Raw genomic sequence first — 12,500 nt, 5'->3', positions numbered from 1 at the left:
CCGTCCAGAGGAGTTGCGTGGGTTGTTGAGTCACAATGAGCTGCAGATCCGAGCCATCCATACTCTGTGGGAACAACATCTACAGGAAGCACTGAGGGACTGGGAGCAGCAGTACACCACTATAACACAGGTAAACATGCACGCACGCACAGCCATCCTCTCACACGCACACACGGTACACACAGGTAAACGCACACACGCAGTAGAATAACGGCCAAGCTACACCAGGCTTTTCTCGCGCGTTTACCCTAAACGCGGGGGTAAACGCACGCGTTTTGTGCGCGAAAAGCCTGGTGTAGCGTGGCCGTGAGAAGAAGGAACTTTATTGTCACATGACATAACATGATTACAGGTATAAAATAGTTCTTATTTTATATGCAAGATATCAACATGAGCAGGTGCAAAACATACTGTATCAGGCATATGGAAAATTACGTATTGGCGAACATTGCTGTATTGGCCAACATTGACATATTGCCGTGAACATTGACGTATTGGCGAACATTGCCGTATTGGTGTGAACATTGCCGTATTGGCCAACATTGACGTATTGGCGAACATTGACGTATTGGCCAACATTGACGTATTGGCCAAAATTGCCGTATTGGTGTGAACATTGCCGTATTGGCCAACATTGACGTATTGGCGAACATTGACGTATTGGCCAACATTGACGTATTGGCGAACATTGACGTATTGGCCAACATTGACGTATTGGTGAACATTGCCGTATTGGTGTGAACATTGCCGTATTGGCCAACATTGGCGTATTGGCCAACATTGACGTATTGGCGTGGACAGTTTGCAGCTGTGACTGACTGTACAAATCAGCATTTTTAGACATGGACGAATGGCAACACCACTGCACTGTCAACATGGTCATGATTCTTTTCTCTTCCTCCCTCTCTCTCTCTCTCTCTCTCTCTCTCTCTCTCTCTGTCTCTGTGTGTGTGTGTCTCTCTCTTTCTCTCTCTCTCTCTCTCTCTCTCTCTCTCTCGGTCTCCCTGTTCTTAGGAGAGGAGGATGATGCAGATGTATCCTTACATTATAAACATTAATGAAGATGCTCAGCTGTCTGGAGTTGTCAAACTCTTCATCCAGGACGGTGATTATTATTATTATTATTATTATTATTATTATTATTACAGTACAGTACAGTACAGTACAGTACAGTACAGTACAGTACAGTACAGTACAGTACAGTACAGTACAGTACAGTACAGTACAGTACAGTACAGAGGAGTACAGAGGAGTAGATCCATGCCTCACCCGGCTATGCAATTGTTGTACCTGCGTCAGAGGACCCATTCCACCCATCTGTCTTTGGGCCTTTTATGCCCATATATGGAGATTTCTTTATCTGTCTGTCTCTCTGTGTCCCTTTATTCCTGAGTTCTGTGTCAGCCACTCAGCCATGCCCAAATATGCAGTGATGTGATGTCAGAACAGGCCAGCATTATTTTTAGTATCCTCATACATCTCTCTCTCTCTATCTCATCTGTATTCAGTGTGTGTATCTGTGTGTTTTCTCAGGCGAGTGGGATGTTGGACTGTCTGACTCAACCAACGCCAAATCCATCTGTATTAAAGGTCTTGGGTCAGTATTCATTATTTTCTTGACATCTAAGCTTATAAACATAGCTAGGCTATTGGGACCTATCTATGCCAGCTACGCGTATAAGCGTAGACAACCGTTTAATCCGTATATGAACGCGCCGTCGGTCTGTTTACCTTTTAGCATTGCTCCGAAAGCTGATCGTAAATCATTTGTGATTTTGTATCGCATCGCTGAGAAAATGTAGCTGGTTGTTCTGCTAGCTAAAGGCTCTGGGCTGTGTTGTGTGGTGTCGTTCCACTTCCGGAGGCCCCCCCTTCCTAAGGACAACAAGCTCCATAGAGTGGGCCTGGGCGGGCGGCCCCTGGGGCAGTACCAGCATGCTAACACTAGGGGCAGCAAAGGAGTTAATTAACAGTTCTTGTTGTGATAATCAAATGCAACAAATTTGTATCATAGGGATACACAATGATAGCTGTGTGTGTGTGTGTGTGTGTGTGTGTGTGTGTGTGTGTGTGTGTGTGTGTGTGTGTGTGTGTGTGTGTGTGTGTGTGTGTGTGTGTGTGTGTGTGTGTGTGTGTGTGTGTGCGCGTGGGTGTGCGTGCGCGTGCGTGGGTGTGTCTGTCAGTGTTCAGGATCGTCATGCTGTATTCAAGAACGTCCAGCGCCGGGTGTCTTTGACACCCCTGGCAGGGTCAAAGGTCATTATCAACGGTAACTCCATCTCCCAGACCACTGAACTGCAACACCTGGTGAGTCTGAAGGGACAACATGACATCTGGTTAGGATTAGTAGTTAGTTAGGGTTGGTTGGTGAGTCTCCATGGAGTCCTGAAGGACAACATGACATCTGGTTAGTTAGGGTTGGTTGGTGAGTCTCCATGGAGTCCTGAAGGACAACATGACATCTGGTTAGTTAGGGTTGGTTGGTGAGTCTCCATGGAGTCCTGAAGGACAACATGGAAATATTAATTAAAGAGTGTCACAATGTTTTCCACCCTAAAACATGATCATCAGGTATTATTATAATATAAGGAGGAAGAACCTTTTCCAAAAATTATACAGTATTTGTTAAAATGTGGTTTTTATGTGGACACGTCCACCAGTTCATTAAAGGGACACTTCACCCTTTTTGCCAAAAAATATATATCAATGACGTTTATAAGATTTACAACACTTTCCTGGCGTTATTTTTTGTGTAATCTCTGGGTTTAGATATTTTAGATTAACTGGTGGCTCTGACGTCAGAGACACTCTTCCTTATTGCTACCGGACTACATTGTCTCCTCACACTGCAGCTAGACCAGCCCCAAAACACAGCCGTCACGGACACTGCGATTTGTTCCACCTACAACCTTCGTTGACCGCACCCCCACATGCGCATTTGTTATTGTGTTTGTGTCATGTCGCCATCGTCAGCAGAGCAGCACCAGAGAGACGCGCTATGTTGCCACGAATCCCCCCCCCCCCCCCCCCCCAACTCTAGATTTATTATAATGATATGAAGTGACTTGCCATAAACCATCCATTAACTCCCCATTCATCCAATTTGCATCTGCTTGTATTAAACAACATTAAACTCACCAACATTGCAGCTGTAGGGAAAGCTTGAATATCCACTTTCAAACTGCAAAGCTTTTGTTTCATAAAAATCCACCGAATCTTTTTCCCACTCAGCTCTGCACTTAGTTTTTCTTCTTTTTTAGTTCTATCTCACTACTAGAACTTTCTGACTCTGAGGTAGATAAGATTTTTGGCTGTCAACAGCATCCATTTGTTTTTTCAATGTTGTGGACCGGAGCGTGGTGAAATAGTTGCTAAGATACGATACTGCATAGTGATTGGCTCTGCTGCATGCCTATGAAGAGTACTGACCAATGAGCTGAGCCTAGCGCCCTTCCAGACACCAGGTTTCAGTGTCTTGCTTTCCTGTTCCTATAGCTCAGTCGGCTGCCCCTTCTTATTACTGCATGGGAGCGAGTGACTGAGAATCACCATAACGCGCTGTCATTTTTCCACGAGCCCAAAATAACAGTGGGAAAAAGATTCGGTGGATTTTTATGAAACAAAAGCTTTGCAGTTTGAAAGTGGATATTCAAGCTTTCCCTACAGCTGCAATGTTGGTGAGTTTAATGTTGTTTAATACAAGCAGATGCAAATTGGATGAATGGGGAGTTAATGGATGGTTTATGGCAAGTCACTTCATATCATTATAATAAATCTAGAGTTGGGGGGGGGGGGGGGGATTCGTGGCAACATAGCGCGTCTCTCTGGTGCTGCTCTGCTGACGACGGCAACATGACACAAACACAATAACAAATGCGCATGTGGGGGTGCGGTCAACGAAGGTTGTAGGTGGAACAAATCGCAGTGTCCGTGACGGCTGTGTTTTGGGGCTGGTCTAGCTGCAGTGTGAGGAGACAATGTAGTCCGGTAGCAATACGGAAGAGTGTCTCTGACGTCAGAGCCACCCGTTAATCTAAAATATCTAAACCCAGAGATTACACAAAAAATAATGCCAGGAAAGTGTTCTAAATTTTATAAACGTCATTGATATATATTTTTTGGCAAAAAGGGTGAAGTGTCCCTTTAAGTATGCCAGGTTTGCCTGGTGGGTGGTGATGGGTAGCCTGGTGAAACCACTCCCCCTGCTGGACAACATTTGCATTCTGCCAGCAGGGAGAGTCTGGGAACTCTCAGGCAGAGATGATGTACTCTGGTCTAATTCTGGCCGGAGCGATATGGGGCCAACGGGATCAACGCGAGACTTATGACATATGGAAGCGCTGTCACAGCGCAAATGTAAACACAACCTAACAAGACTACAACTCGAAATTATTATGGAGGTATCAAATGTTTGTCCCGCTGCTTCCGGGTTCATCGTTTCTGCTTGAGAGATCCCAGATGCAGGCAGGAGGAGGGAACTGGTGAACTCAATACTGCCGCCATCTGGCGAAGTCAGGTTAGGTGATGGGTGGTGATCCAACTAAACTGAAGCCGCACCCACAGCTGTAGTTGTATGATAAATGGGGAGGGGCTAGGGGAAGGGCTGATAGTGTGATGTCACTATATGTTTATTTCATTGACCCGTTTGACTCTCAAGGGTTCAGCCTCCAGGAAGAAACCCTAAATACAAAGTTAATACACCATTGCACATAAACACAGTGTGTGTGTGTGTGTGTGTGTGTGTGTGTGTGTGTGTGTGTGTGTGTGTGTGTGTGTGTGTGTGTGTGTGTGTGTGTGTGTGTGTGTGTGTGTGTGTGTGTGTGTGTGTGCGCGCGTGTGTGTAGGACCGTCTCATCCTGGGTTCCAACTCTACCTACCTGTTCATTGGCTATCCCTCAGAGAGGGGTGGGGACGATTGGAGTCGCTATGACTACGACTACTTCCTGTCTGAACTGGCTGCTGCTGAAGGCATCCAACTGGGTGAGACAGAGTGTGTGTGTGTGTGTGTGTGTGTGTGTGTGTGTGTGTGTGTGTGTGTGTGTGTGTGTGTGTGTGTGTGTGTGTGTGTGTGTGTGTGTGTGTGTGTGTGTGTGTGTGTGTGTGTGTGTGTGTGTGAGTGTGTGCAAATATCCTATGTTCGAAAATCCATCTCAGTCGCTCTGCATCACTTAACCACATCAGATCTATATTTTTACATCTGTTAAATAACTTCTGACGTAGCTCATGATACAACGGGCAATAGAAAAGAAAATGGAACTCATTCTCAATATAATTTATATCACAATAGAATAGAGGGTATGCACATGCATAAAGTGAATGGCACATCGAGTGGCAAAGTCAGTTTAATGTTGTTTAGCGTTGTTTAATGCAATCAAATAGGAGTTTTCTGTTTGGATGTATGGGCTGTCAAGGCCAAAAAGTAGACGTTCCCGCATAACTTCCGGGTTTGATGATGACGTCATACCCTCTATATGTACAAATACGTTATTCTTCTGTGTGTGCGTGTGCGTGTGCGTGTGTGTGTGTGTGCGCGTGTGCGTGTGCGCGTGCACATGCGTGTAGGGGAGTCCAGTGTCCATAGCAGTCAGACAGACCCCAGCCTCCTGGCCGTGTTCTATGATTACACCAAACTGATGCCCATGGTGTCTGAAGCCAACCAGATGAGCCGGGAGCTCAGCAAGGTAACTGTGGCTTTAATATGTTTATGTTTATATATAGTATTGGCTTCTATGTCTTTAGGGGGTTGAGTTTAAACCTGTATTGTGTCTTTAGGGGGTGGAGTTTAAACTGGAGATAAAGAACCTGGCGCTGTCGGACTCTAGAGGTCAGGACCTGGAGAAACACATCGTTATCAGAGTAACGTCACTGGAGAGAAAACAGGTCTGTCTGTCTGTCTGTCTGTCTGTCTGACGGCTCCCTTTTTTAAAAACATAATTTTCATCACAACACATGTCTAGTCGCTCTCTCTCTCTCTCTCTCTCTCTCTCTCTCTCTCTCTCTCTCTCTCAGGTGTGGGTTTGGTCCAAAGCCAAGTTTGTGAACCGTAAGTTCCTGATGGAGGAGCTGTACCAGCAGCAGGCAGAGAGCAGAGACCAGGTGAGCTGTACCAGCAGCAGGCAGAGAGCAGATACCAGGTGAGCTGTACCAGCAGCAGGCAGAGAGCAGAGACCAGGTTATTTCATTGAACTTTATTTGGAACACTAGACCTGTACGTGCCCGACTGCCCGTCGGAGTCGGCCACCGGCCTACATGGGAACGATGCAACTTGGGAACCTAATGATATACGTTGTCATAGCACCCGTTTTAACTGTCAGCCGGTGTCCCACATGGAGATCTGTGTATGTGCCTGTGTGTGAAGACTGCAAACTGTGTACTTGGCAATCAATTGGGCCCACTGGCAGAGCCTGATTGGCTGAGCCTCAATTGGCTGAGGCAGAAGCTGAAAATTGCACAGGTGAAAGGAGTTGGCCTCATTAGGCCCACTGGCAGAGCCTGACCAGAGCCTTTTGTGGTGGTTCTGGAGAACCGTGGGTCCGACCGACTCGATACCGGGCACTGCACTCCCTGTGGGGGTGTGGAACGCTTGTTTCGAATGTGAAGTCGGTGGGGCAAACGGTTCTCGAGTTACGTGCATTACAACCGTACACGCACGCACGCGCACACACGTATGCACATTTATAGTAGGATTAAAACACAATCATTAAAATGATGGTACATCTTTAACCAGATCACTATAATTAACTGCTGTAGATGAGAAACTATATTCCTGCTCTTAAAATAATGTAACTGGTTGACAATCATCTTCTACCGCTAATAGCAAGGAAACATGTAAATTGTGCTAAACCAACAAGTCTGGTACTTTGAGTTGTTTTACATTTCTTCCCAGAGTGGACAGGGTCTGTCTGGCGTTGCTCTGCCCAAGGATAGAGACCCATTCTGGGATCCGCTGGAACCTTTGCTCCTGGGCAGAGCCCATCTCTGGCTCCAGTCTCTGGCCTTTCGCATCGCTCTAGAAGAACAACTGGAGGTACACACATACTGTAAATACGTAGGCCTACTGTATACACAGAGATGGAGGGAAAGGCACTTGGAGATGCAGAGAATGGATAAATATAACTCAAGCCATTAAAGTGTGTAGTAGCAGCATTCAAATCCGAGGGGGGTAAAAATAAATGTCTGGCCTTCTTTGGCCCTTGGTCGTGGAACGATCTACAGTCCTTTGAAAGTACCCTTGAGAAGTTTCAAAAGGATCATCTTAGATGTTCAGTCCAACACCTGCACATGTTTGGATATGTACTATAGCCTATTCATGCCTATATATTTATTATGTCGGTTCAGATCGTGTATTTTGCCCTGCTACTAAAAAGTAGGACTTTGGTGACTTGTTATATTTGTATTTATTCATTGCTACTTTGAGGTGTATTATGGATATTGTATTTGCTGGTCGTGATCCTTAGTGGTCTCCCTGTCTCCAGGTGCTGCGTTCAGGTTGTGATCCTTAGTGGTCTCCAGGTGCTGCGTTCAGGTTGTGATCCTTAGTGGTCTCCCTGTCTCCAGGTGCTGGGTTCAGGTTGTGATCCTTAGTGGTCTCCCTATCTCCAGGTGCTGGGTTCAGATTGTGATCCTTAGTGGTCTCCCTGTCTCCAGGTGCTGGGTTCAGGTTGTGATCCTTAGTGGTCTCCCTGTCTCCAGGTGCTGGGTTCAGGTTGTGATCCTTAGTGGTCTCCCTGTCTCCAGGTGCTGGTTTCAGGTTGTGATCCTTAGTGGTATCCCTGTCTCTCCAGGTGCTGGGTTCAGGTCTCCCTGTCTCTCCAGGTGCTGGGTTCAGGTCTCCCTGTCTCCAGGTGCTGGGTTCAGGTTGTGATCCTTAGTGGTCTCCCTGTCTCCAGGTGCTGGGTTCAGATTGTGATAGTGGTCTCCCTGTCTCTCCAGGTGCTGGGTTCAGATTGTGATAGTGGTCTCCCTGTCTCTCCAGGTGCTGGGTTCAGACGGCACAGAGGAGGCTGTTCTACAGACACGACTGATTCCATGCAACCCCTCTGGAGTGTATGACACACGACACGCACGCACGCACGCACGCACGCATGCACGCACGTGCTCTACCTCCTTAGTGGCTAAGGAGGTAGAGCAGCACAAGCACAAACATTGTACAACTGATATCTTGACATGTCTTGATCTTTGATGTGAGCAAATGTCATTTCAACAACTGCACTTAGTGGAATCTAAACAAGGTTTGGTGAATTGTATTAGCCTCTGCCATAATATTAAAGAGCACTTCTGTGCTCTAAAAGGACCACTTCACCACTTTTCAACCTATCTTCATATAATAGGTCCTCAATAATAATCATGATAAAATGGCACAATTTCTTTCTACTCGGTCTGTGTCTCATAGGAGGGCTCTGGGCAGCTCAGAAACCCGTCCACCAGTGACATCATCGATGGGGAATCCAAGCTAATAGAAACTGCAGGCTTTCTAGTCCTGAAAAGTTGCAATGCAAAAATGGAAGCCATCGTTCTCACGATAATACAAATATAAACATTTTTGTAAAAGAATCTTGTTTAAAAATAAATCTACCTAACGATGATGTCACTGGTGGACGGGTTTCTGAACTGCTGTTACAGTCCGCCCGGTAACACGATGTGCACATGCACACACTACAGTGGGGGGACCTTAGTGTATATATGAATAGAGACGGCACCGGATATCTCCTCCCATCTACTTGCATTAAGTTGCTCAAAAGCGCATGAGGCGATTTCACTAAGGAACAGAGTGCATTCTGGGATGGATTTGCCCCAAACTCATGAACGCGCTGGCCGTTGACTATCATTGCACGCGTTCACGTATGAAACAGCGGCGTTCACGTATGAAACTGCGTTCACGTGTCATCGTGAACGTGCACAATGATAGTCAACGGACCAGCGCGTTCATGAGTTTGGCCCAGCGCTGCAATACCAAATTCGGCCACTATGTCCATTTCTCCTCAGGGTTTCCTCCGGGTGCCGTCTCTATTCATATATACTCTAAGGGGGGGACACGCAACAGGCCAACAGCACACACACCCCGCTCGATCATGATTGGTGGATGGCCCCTCTCTATCCTGATTGGATGACGGCTGGGCCACCTAGCCAAGAACGAAACCTAAGGTTTTTTTGACCGGGCACTGCACTCCCTGTGGGGGTGTGGAACGCGTGTTTCGAATGTGAAGTCGGTGGGGCAAACGGGGACAGGGAGGAACTCCTTATATGGTCAGCACACTCTATAGTAGGGAGGATTATCACAACAAAACAAAAAAAGAAGTCATATTTGAATTAAGTGAAATCACTGAATATACTTTTTAATGTTTTGTGTCGTTCTCTATTCTATTTAAATGTCCTCCTCCCTCTCCTGCAGTCCTCTGGGCGAGGACGACATTCTATTTAAATGTCCTCTCTCTCCTGCAGTCCTCTGGGCGAGGATGACATTCTATTTAAATGTCCTCTCTCTCCTGCAGTCCTCTGGGCGAGGACCACATTCTATTTAAATGTCCTCTCTCTCCTGCAGTCCTCTGGGCGAGGACGACATTCTATTTAAATGTCCTCTCTCTCCTGCAGTCCTCTGGGCGAGGACGACATTCTATTTAAATGTCCTCTCTCTCCTGCAGTCCTCTGGGCGAGGACGACATTCTATTTAAATGTCCTCTCTCTCTCTCATGCAGTCCTCTGGGTGAGGACAACATTCTATTTAAATGTCCTCTCTCTTCTGCAGTCCTCTGGGCGAGGACGACATTCTATTTAAATGTCCTCCTCTCTCTCCTGCAGTCCTCTGGGCGAGGACGACATTCTATTTAAATGTCCTCTCTCTCCTGCAGTCCTCTGGGCGAGGACGACATTCTGATTGACCCGTCAGAGCTGCTGGGTCGACGACTGGACTTCCAGCTGGTCCTGGATCGCTGCTGTGGCGTCCGCTGGATCAAAGAGGCCAGGAACAGAGGCGTCCAGATTGGGTAAAGAGGCCAGGAACAGAGGCGTCCAGGTTGGATAAAGAGGCCAGGAACAGAGGCGTCCAGATTGGGTAAAGAGGCCAGGAACAGAGGTGTCCAGATTGGGTAAAGAGGCCAGGAACAGAGGCGTCCAGATTGGGTAAAGAGGCCAGGAACAGAGGTGTCCAGATTGGGTAAAGAGGCCAGGAACAGAGGCGTCCAGATTGGGTAAAGAGGCCAGGAACAGAGGCGTCCAGGTTGGGTAAAGAGGCCAGGAACAGAGGTGTCCAGATTGGGTAAAGAGGCCAGGAACAGAGGCGTCCAGGTTGGGTAAAGAGGCCAGGAACAGAGGTGTCCAGATTGGGTAAAGAGGCCAGGAACAGAGGCGTCCAGATTGGGTAAAGAGGCCAGGAACAGAGGCGTCCAGATTGGGTAAAGAGGCCAGAAACAGAGGCGTCCAGATTGGGTAAAGAGGCCAGGAACAGAGGCGTCCAGGTTGGGTAAAGAGGCCAGGAACAGAGGTGTCCAGATTGGGTAAAGAGGCCAGGAACAGAGGCGTCCAGATTGGGTAAAGAGGCCAGGAACAGAGGCGTCCAGGTTGGGTAAAGAGGCCAGGAACAGAGGCGTCCAGGTTGGGTAAAGAGGCCAGGAACAGAGGCGTCCAGGTTGGGTAAAGAGGCCAGGAGCAGAGGCGTCCAGATTGGGTAAAGAGGCCAGGAACAGAGGCGTCCAGGTTGGATAAAGAGGCCAGGAACAGAGGCGTCCAGATTGGGTAAAGAGGCCAGGAACAGAGGCGTCCAGGTTGGGTAAAGAGGCCAGGAACAGAGGCGTCCAGGTTGGGTAAAGAGGCCAGGAACAGAGGCGTCCAGGTTGGGTAAAGAGGCCAGGAACAGGTTCAGGGTCTTCGACGGTACACTCCGGCTGTGTGTCAACGCTTACTCTCTGTGGCCTCAGGTTCAGGGTCTCCTCTGTCCCCTCAGGTTCAGGGTCTCCTCTGTCCCCTCAGGTTCAGGGTCTCCTCTGTCCCCTCAGGTTCAGGGTCTCCTCTGTCCCCTCAGGTTCAGGGTCTCCTCTGTCCCCTCAGGTTCAGGGTCTCCTCTGTGGCCTCAGGTTCAGGGTCTTCGACAGTACACTCCGGCTGTGTGTCATCTCTTATTCTCTGTCATCCTCAGGTTCAGGGTCTTCTCTGTCATCCTCAGGGTCAGGGTCTTCTCTGTCCCCTCAGGTTCAGGGTCTCCTCTGTCCCCTCAGGTTCAGGGTCTCCTCTGTCCCCTCAGGTTCAGGGTATTTTCTGTCCCCTCAGGTTCAGGGTCTTTGATGCTGCTGTGTGTCATCTCTTATTCTCTGTCATCCTCAGGTTCAGGGTGTTCGACGGTGCTCCGGCGCGCTACACTCCGGCCGTGTGGAGCGACGTCAACCCGCCGCTGGAGCAGCGACTTCACTTCAGCTCCTTCCAGACGTCCCACAGCCTGCTGGGACACCTGCAGAACAGCGCCCTCGTACTGGAGCTCTGGGGACTGCAAGGTATGAGTAAACTCGGCAACAACAGTTCGGAAACTTAAATTTGGTCCATTATTTCTCCACTTTAATAATACCAAATCGGTATTGTGTATCATTCTAATCGTTGATTAGTCACCTTTACAATGAGGTATAGATTGTAAGGATCAGGCTTTCGTGGAATGAGAAACACTGCTAAACGTGTGGGTAGCGCCTCCAAAAGATTTGCCAAAATGGAAAGTGGTTGGTGTTCAACGCTTGCTTTGAGTTGCTTAGTGGATTGGATGATTGTAAAACGCGGCCGTTCGACTGATAGAATTGTAAAACACGGTCGTTCGACTGATAGAATTGTAAAACTAGGCCGTTCGACTGATATAATTGTAAAACTAGGCCGTTCGATTGAGGGCTGCGTTCCTCAGTATGTCCTCTGCTTCCTCTCCTAGAGGGCTGCGTTCCTCAGTATGTCCTCTGCTTCCTCTCCTAGAGGGCTGCGTTCCTCAGTATGTCCTCTGCTTCCTCTCCTAGAGGGCTGCGTTCCTCAGTATGTCCTCTGCTTCCTCTCCTAGAGGGCTGCGTTCCTCTGACCTCCACCCTGGAAGGGGTGAAGATGACAGCGGAGGGCATCTTCATCATCGATGAAGCCGAGTCAGACGCAATGGTGAGTTCTACCGTTTTCACTGATTCTTGTTGTTGTCCTCATGATTCCTGAAGTAAGACCTAAGATAAGATGAGTTGGGGAAACGCTTGCGAAGAAAATAAAGCTGCATGTTGCACAGGTTTGTTGCTGAGCCAAAACGCAAACAGAAAGGATAAGCTTGCAACTCACTTTAAAATGCAAAAGTATTTATTCACAGGAGCAGCATGACGTGATCGGAAATCGGGGCCGATCAGGTCATTTCAGAATCGGATCAGGAACAAAAAACTTGATCGGGACATCCCTGTATCAATATACTTATATCATGATATGATATTAGACTGGATATTGTCTGTGATTTTAGATATTGTACTATTGTGATACGTACTGTATTGTGATATGGCATAAGT

At 47.7% G+C, this 12,500-nt stretch overlaps 1 protein-coding gene across 1 annotated transcript in view; it reads left to right on the top strand.

The window, feature by feature from the left end:
• Window positions 1–12,500, top strand: part of kif28 (kinesin family member 28) — a gene marked incomplete at both ends in the record, with an annotated part of 22,860 nt that overhangs the window by 7,622 nt on the left and 2,738 nt on the right. The window contains 13 exons of the mRNA XM_079496356.1: window positions 9–130; window positions 1,015–1,105; window positions 1,534–1,597; window positions 2,184–2,307; window positions 4,845–4,980; window positions 5,563–5,681; window positions 5,773–5,880; window positions 6,010–6,096; window positions 6,887–7,027; window positions 7,976–8,046; window positions 9,849–9,983; window positions 11,317–11,483; window positions 12,023–12,114. Coding sequence (XP_079352482.1) covers window positions 9–130; window positions 1,015–1,105; window positions 1,534–1,597; window positions 2,184–2,307; window positions 4,845–4,980; window positions 5,563–5,681; window positions 5,773–5,880; window positions 6,010–6,096; window positions 6,887–7,027; window positions 7,976–8,046; window positions 9,849–9,983; window positions 11,317–11,483; window positions 12,023–12,114 — 1,457 coding nt within the window. The remainder of the gene's footprint in view (window positions 1–8; window positions 131–1,014; window positions 1,106–1,533; window positions 1,598–2,183; window positions 2,308–4,844; window positions 4,981–5,562; window positions 5,682–5,772; window positions 5,881–6,009; window positions 6,097–6,886; window positions 7,028–7,975; window positions 8,047–9,848; window positions 9,984–11,316; window positions 11,484–12,022; window positions 12,115–12,500) is intronic.

Source organism: Electrona antarctica (genome assembly GCF_951216825.1).
Source record: "Electrona antarctica genome assembly, chromosome: 3".
Classification (NCBI taxonomy): domain Eukaryota; kingdom Metazoa; phylum Chordata; class Actinopteri; order Myctophiformes; family Myctophidae; genus Electrona; species Electrona antarctica.
The sequence above is the reverse complement of the archived record's forward strand: the minus strand, read 5'-3'. Positions and strand labels throughout refer to the sequence as shown.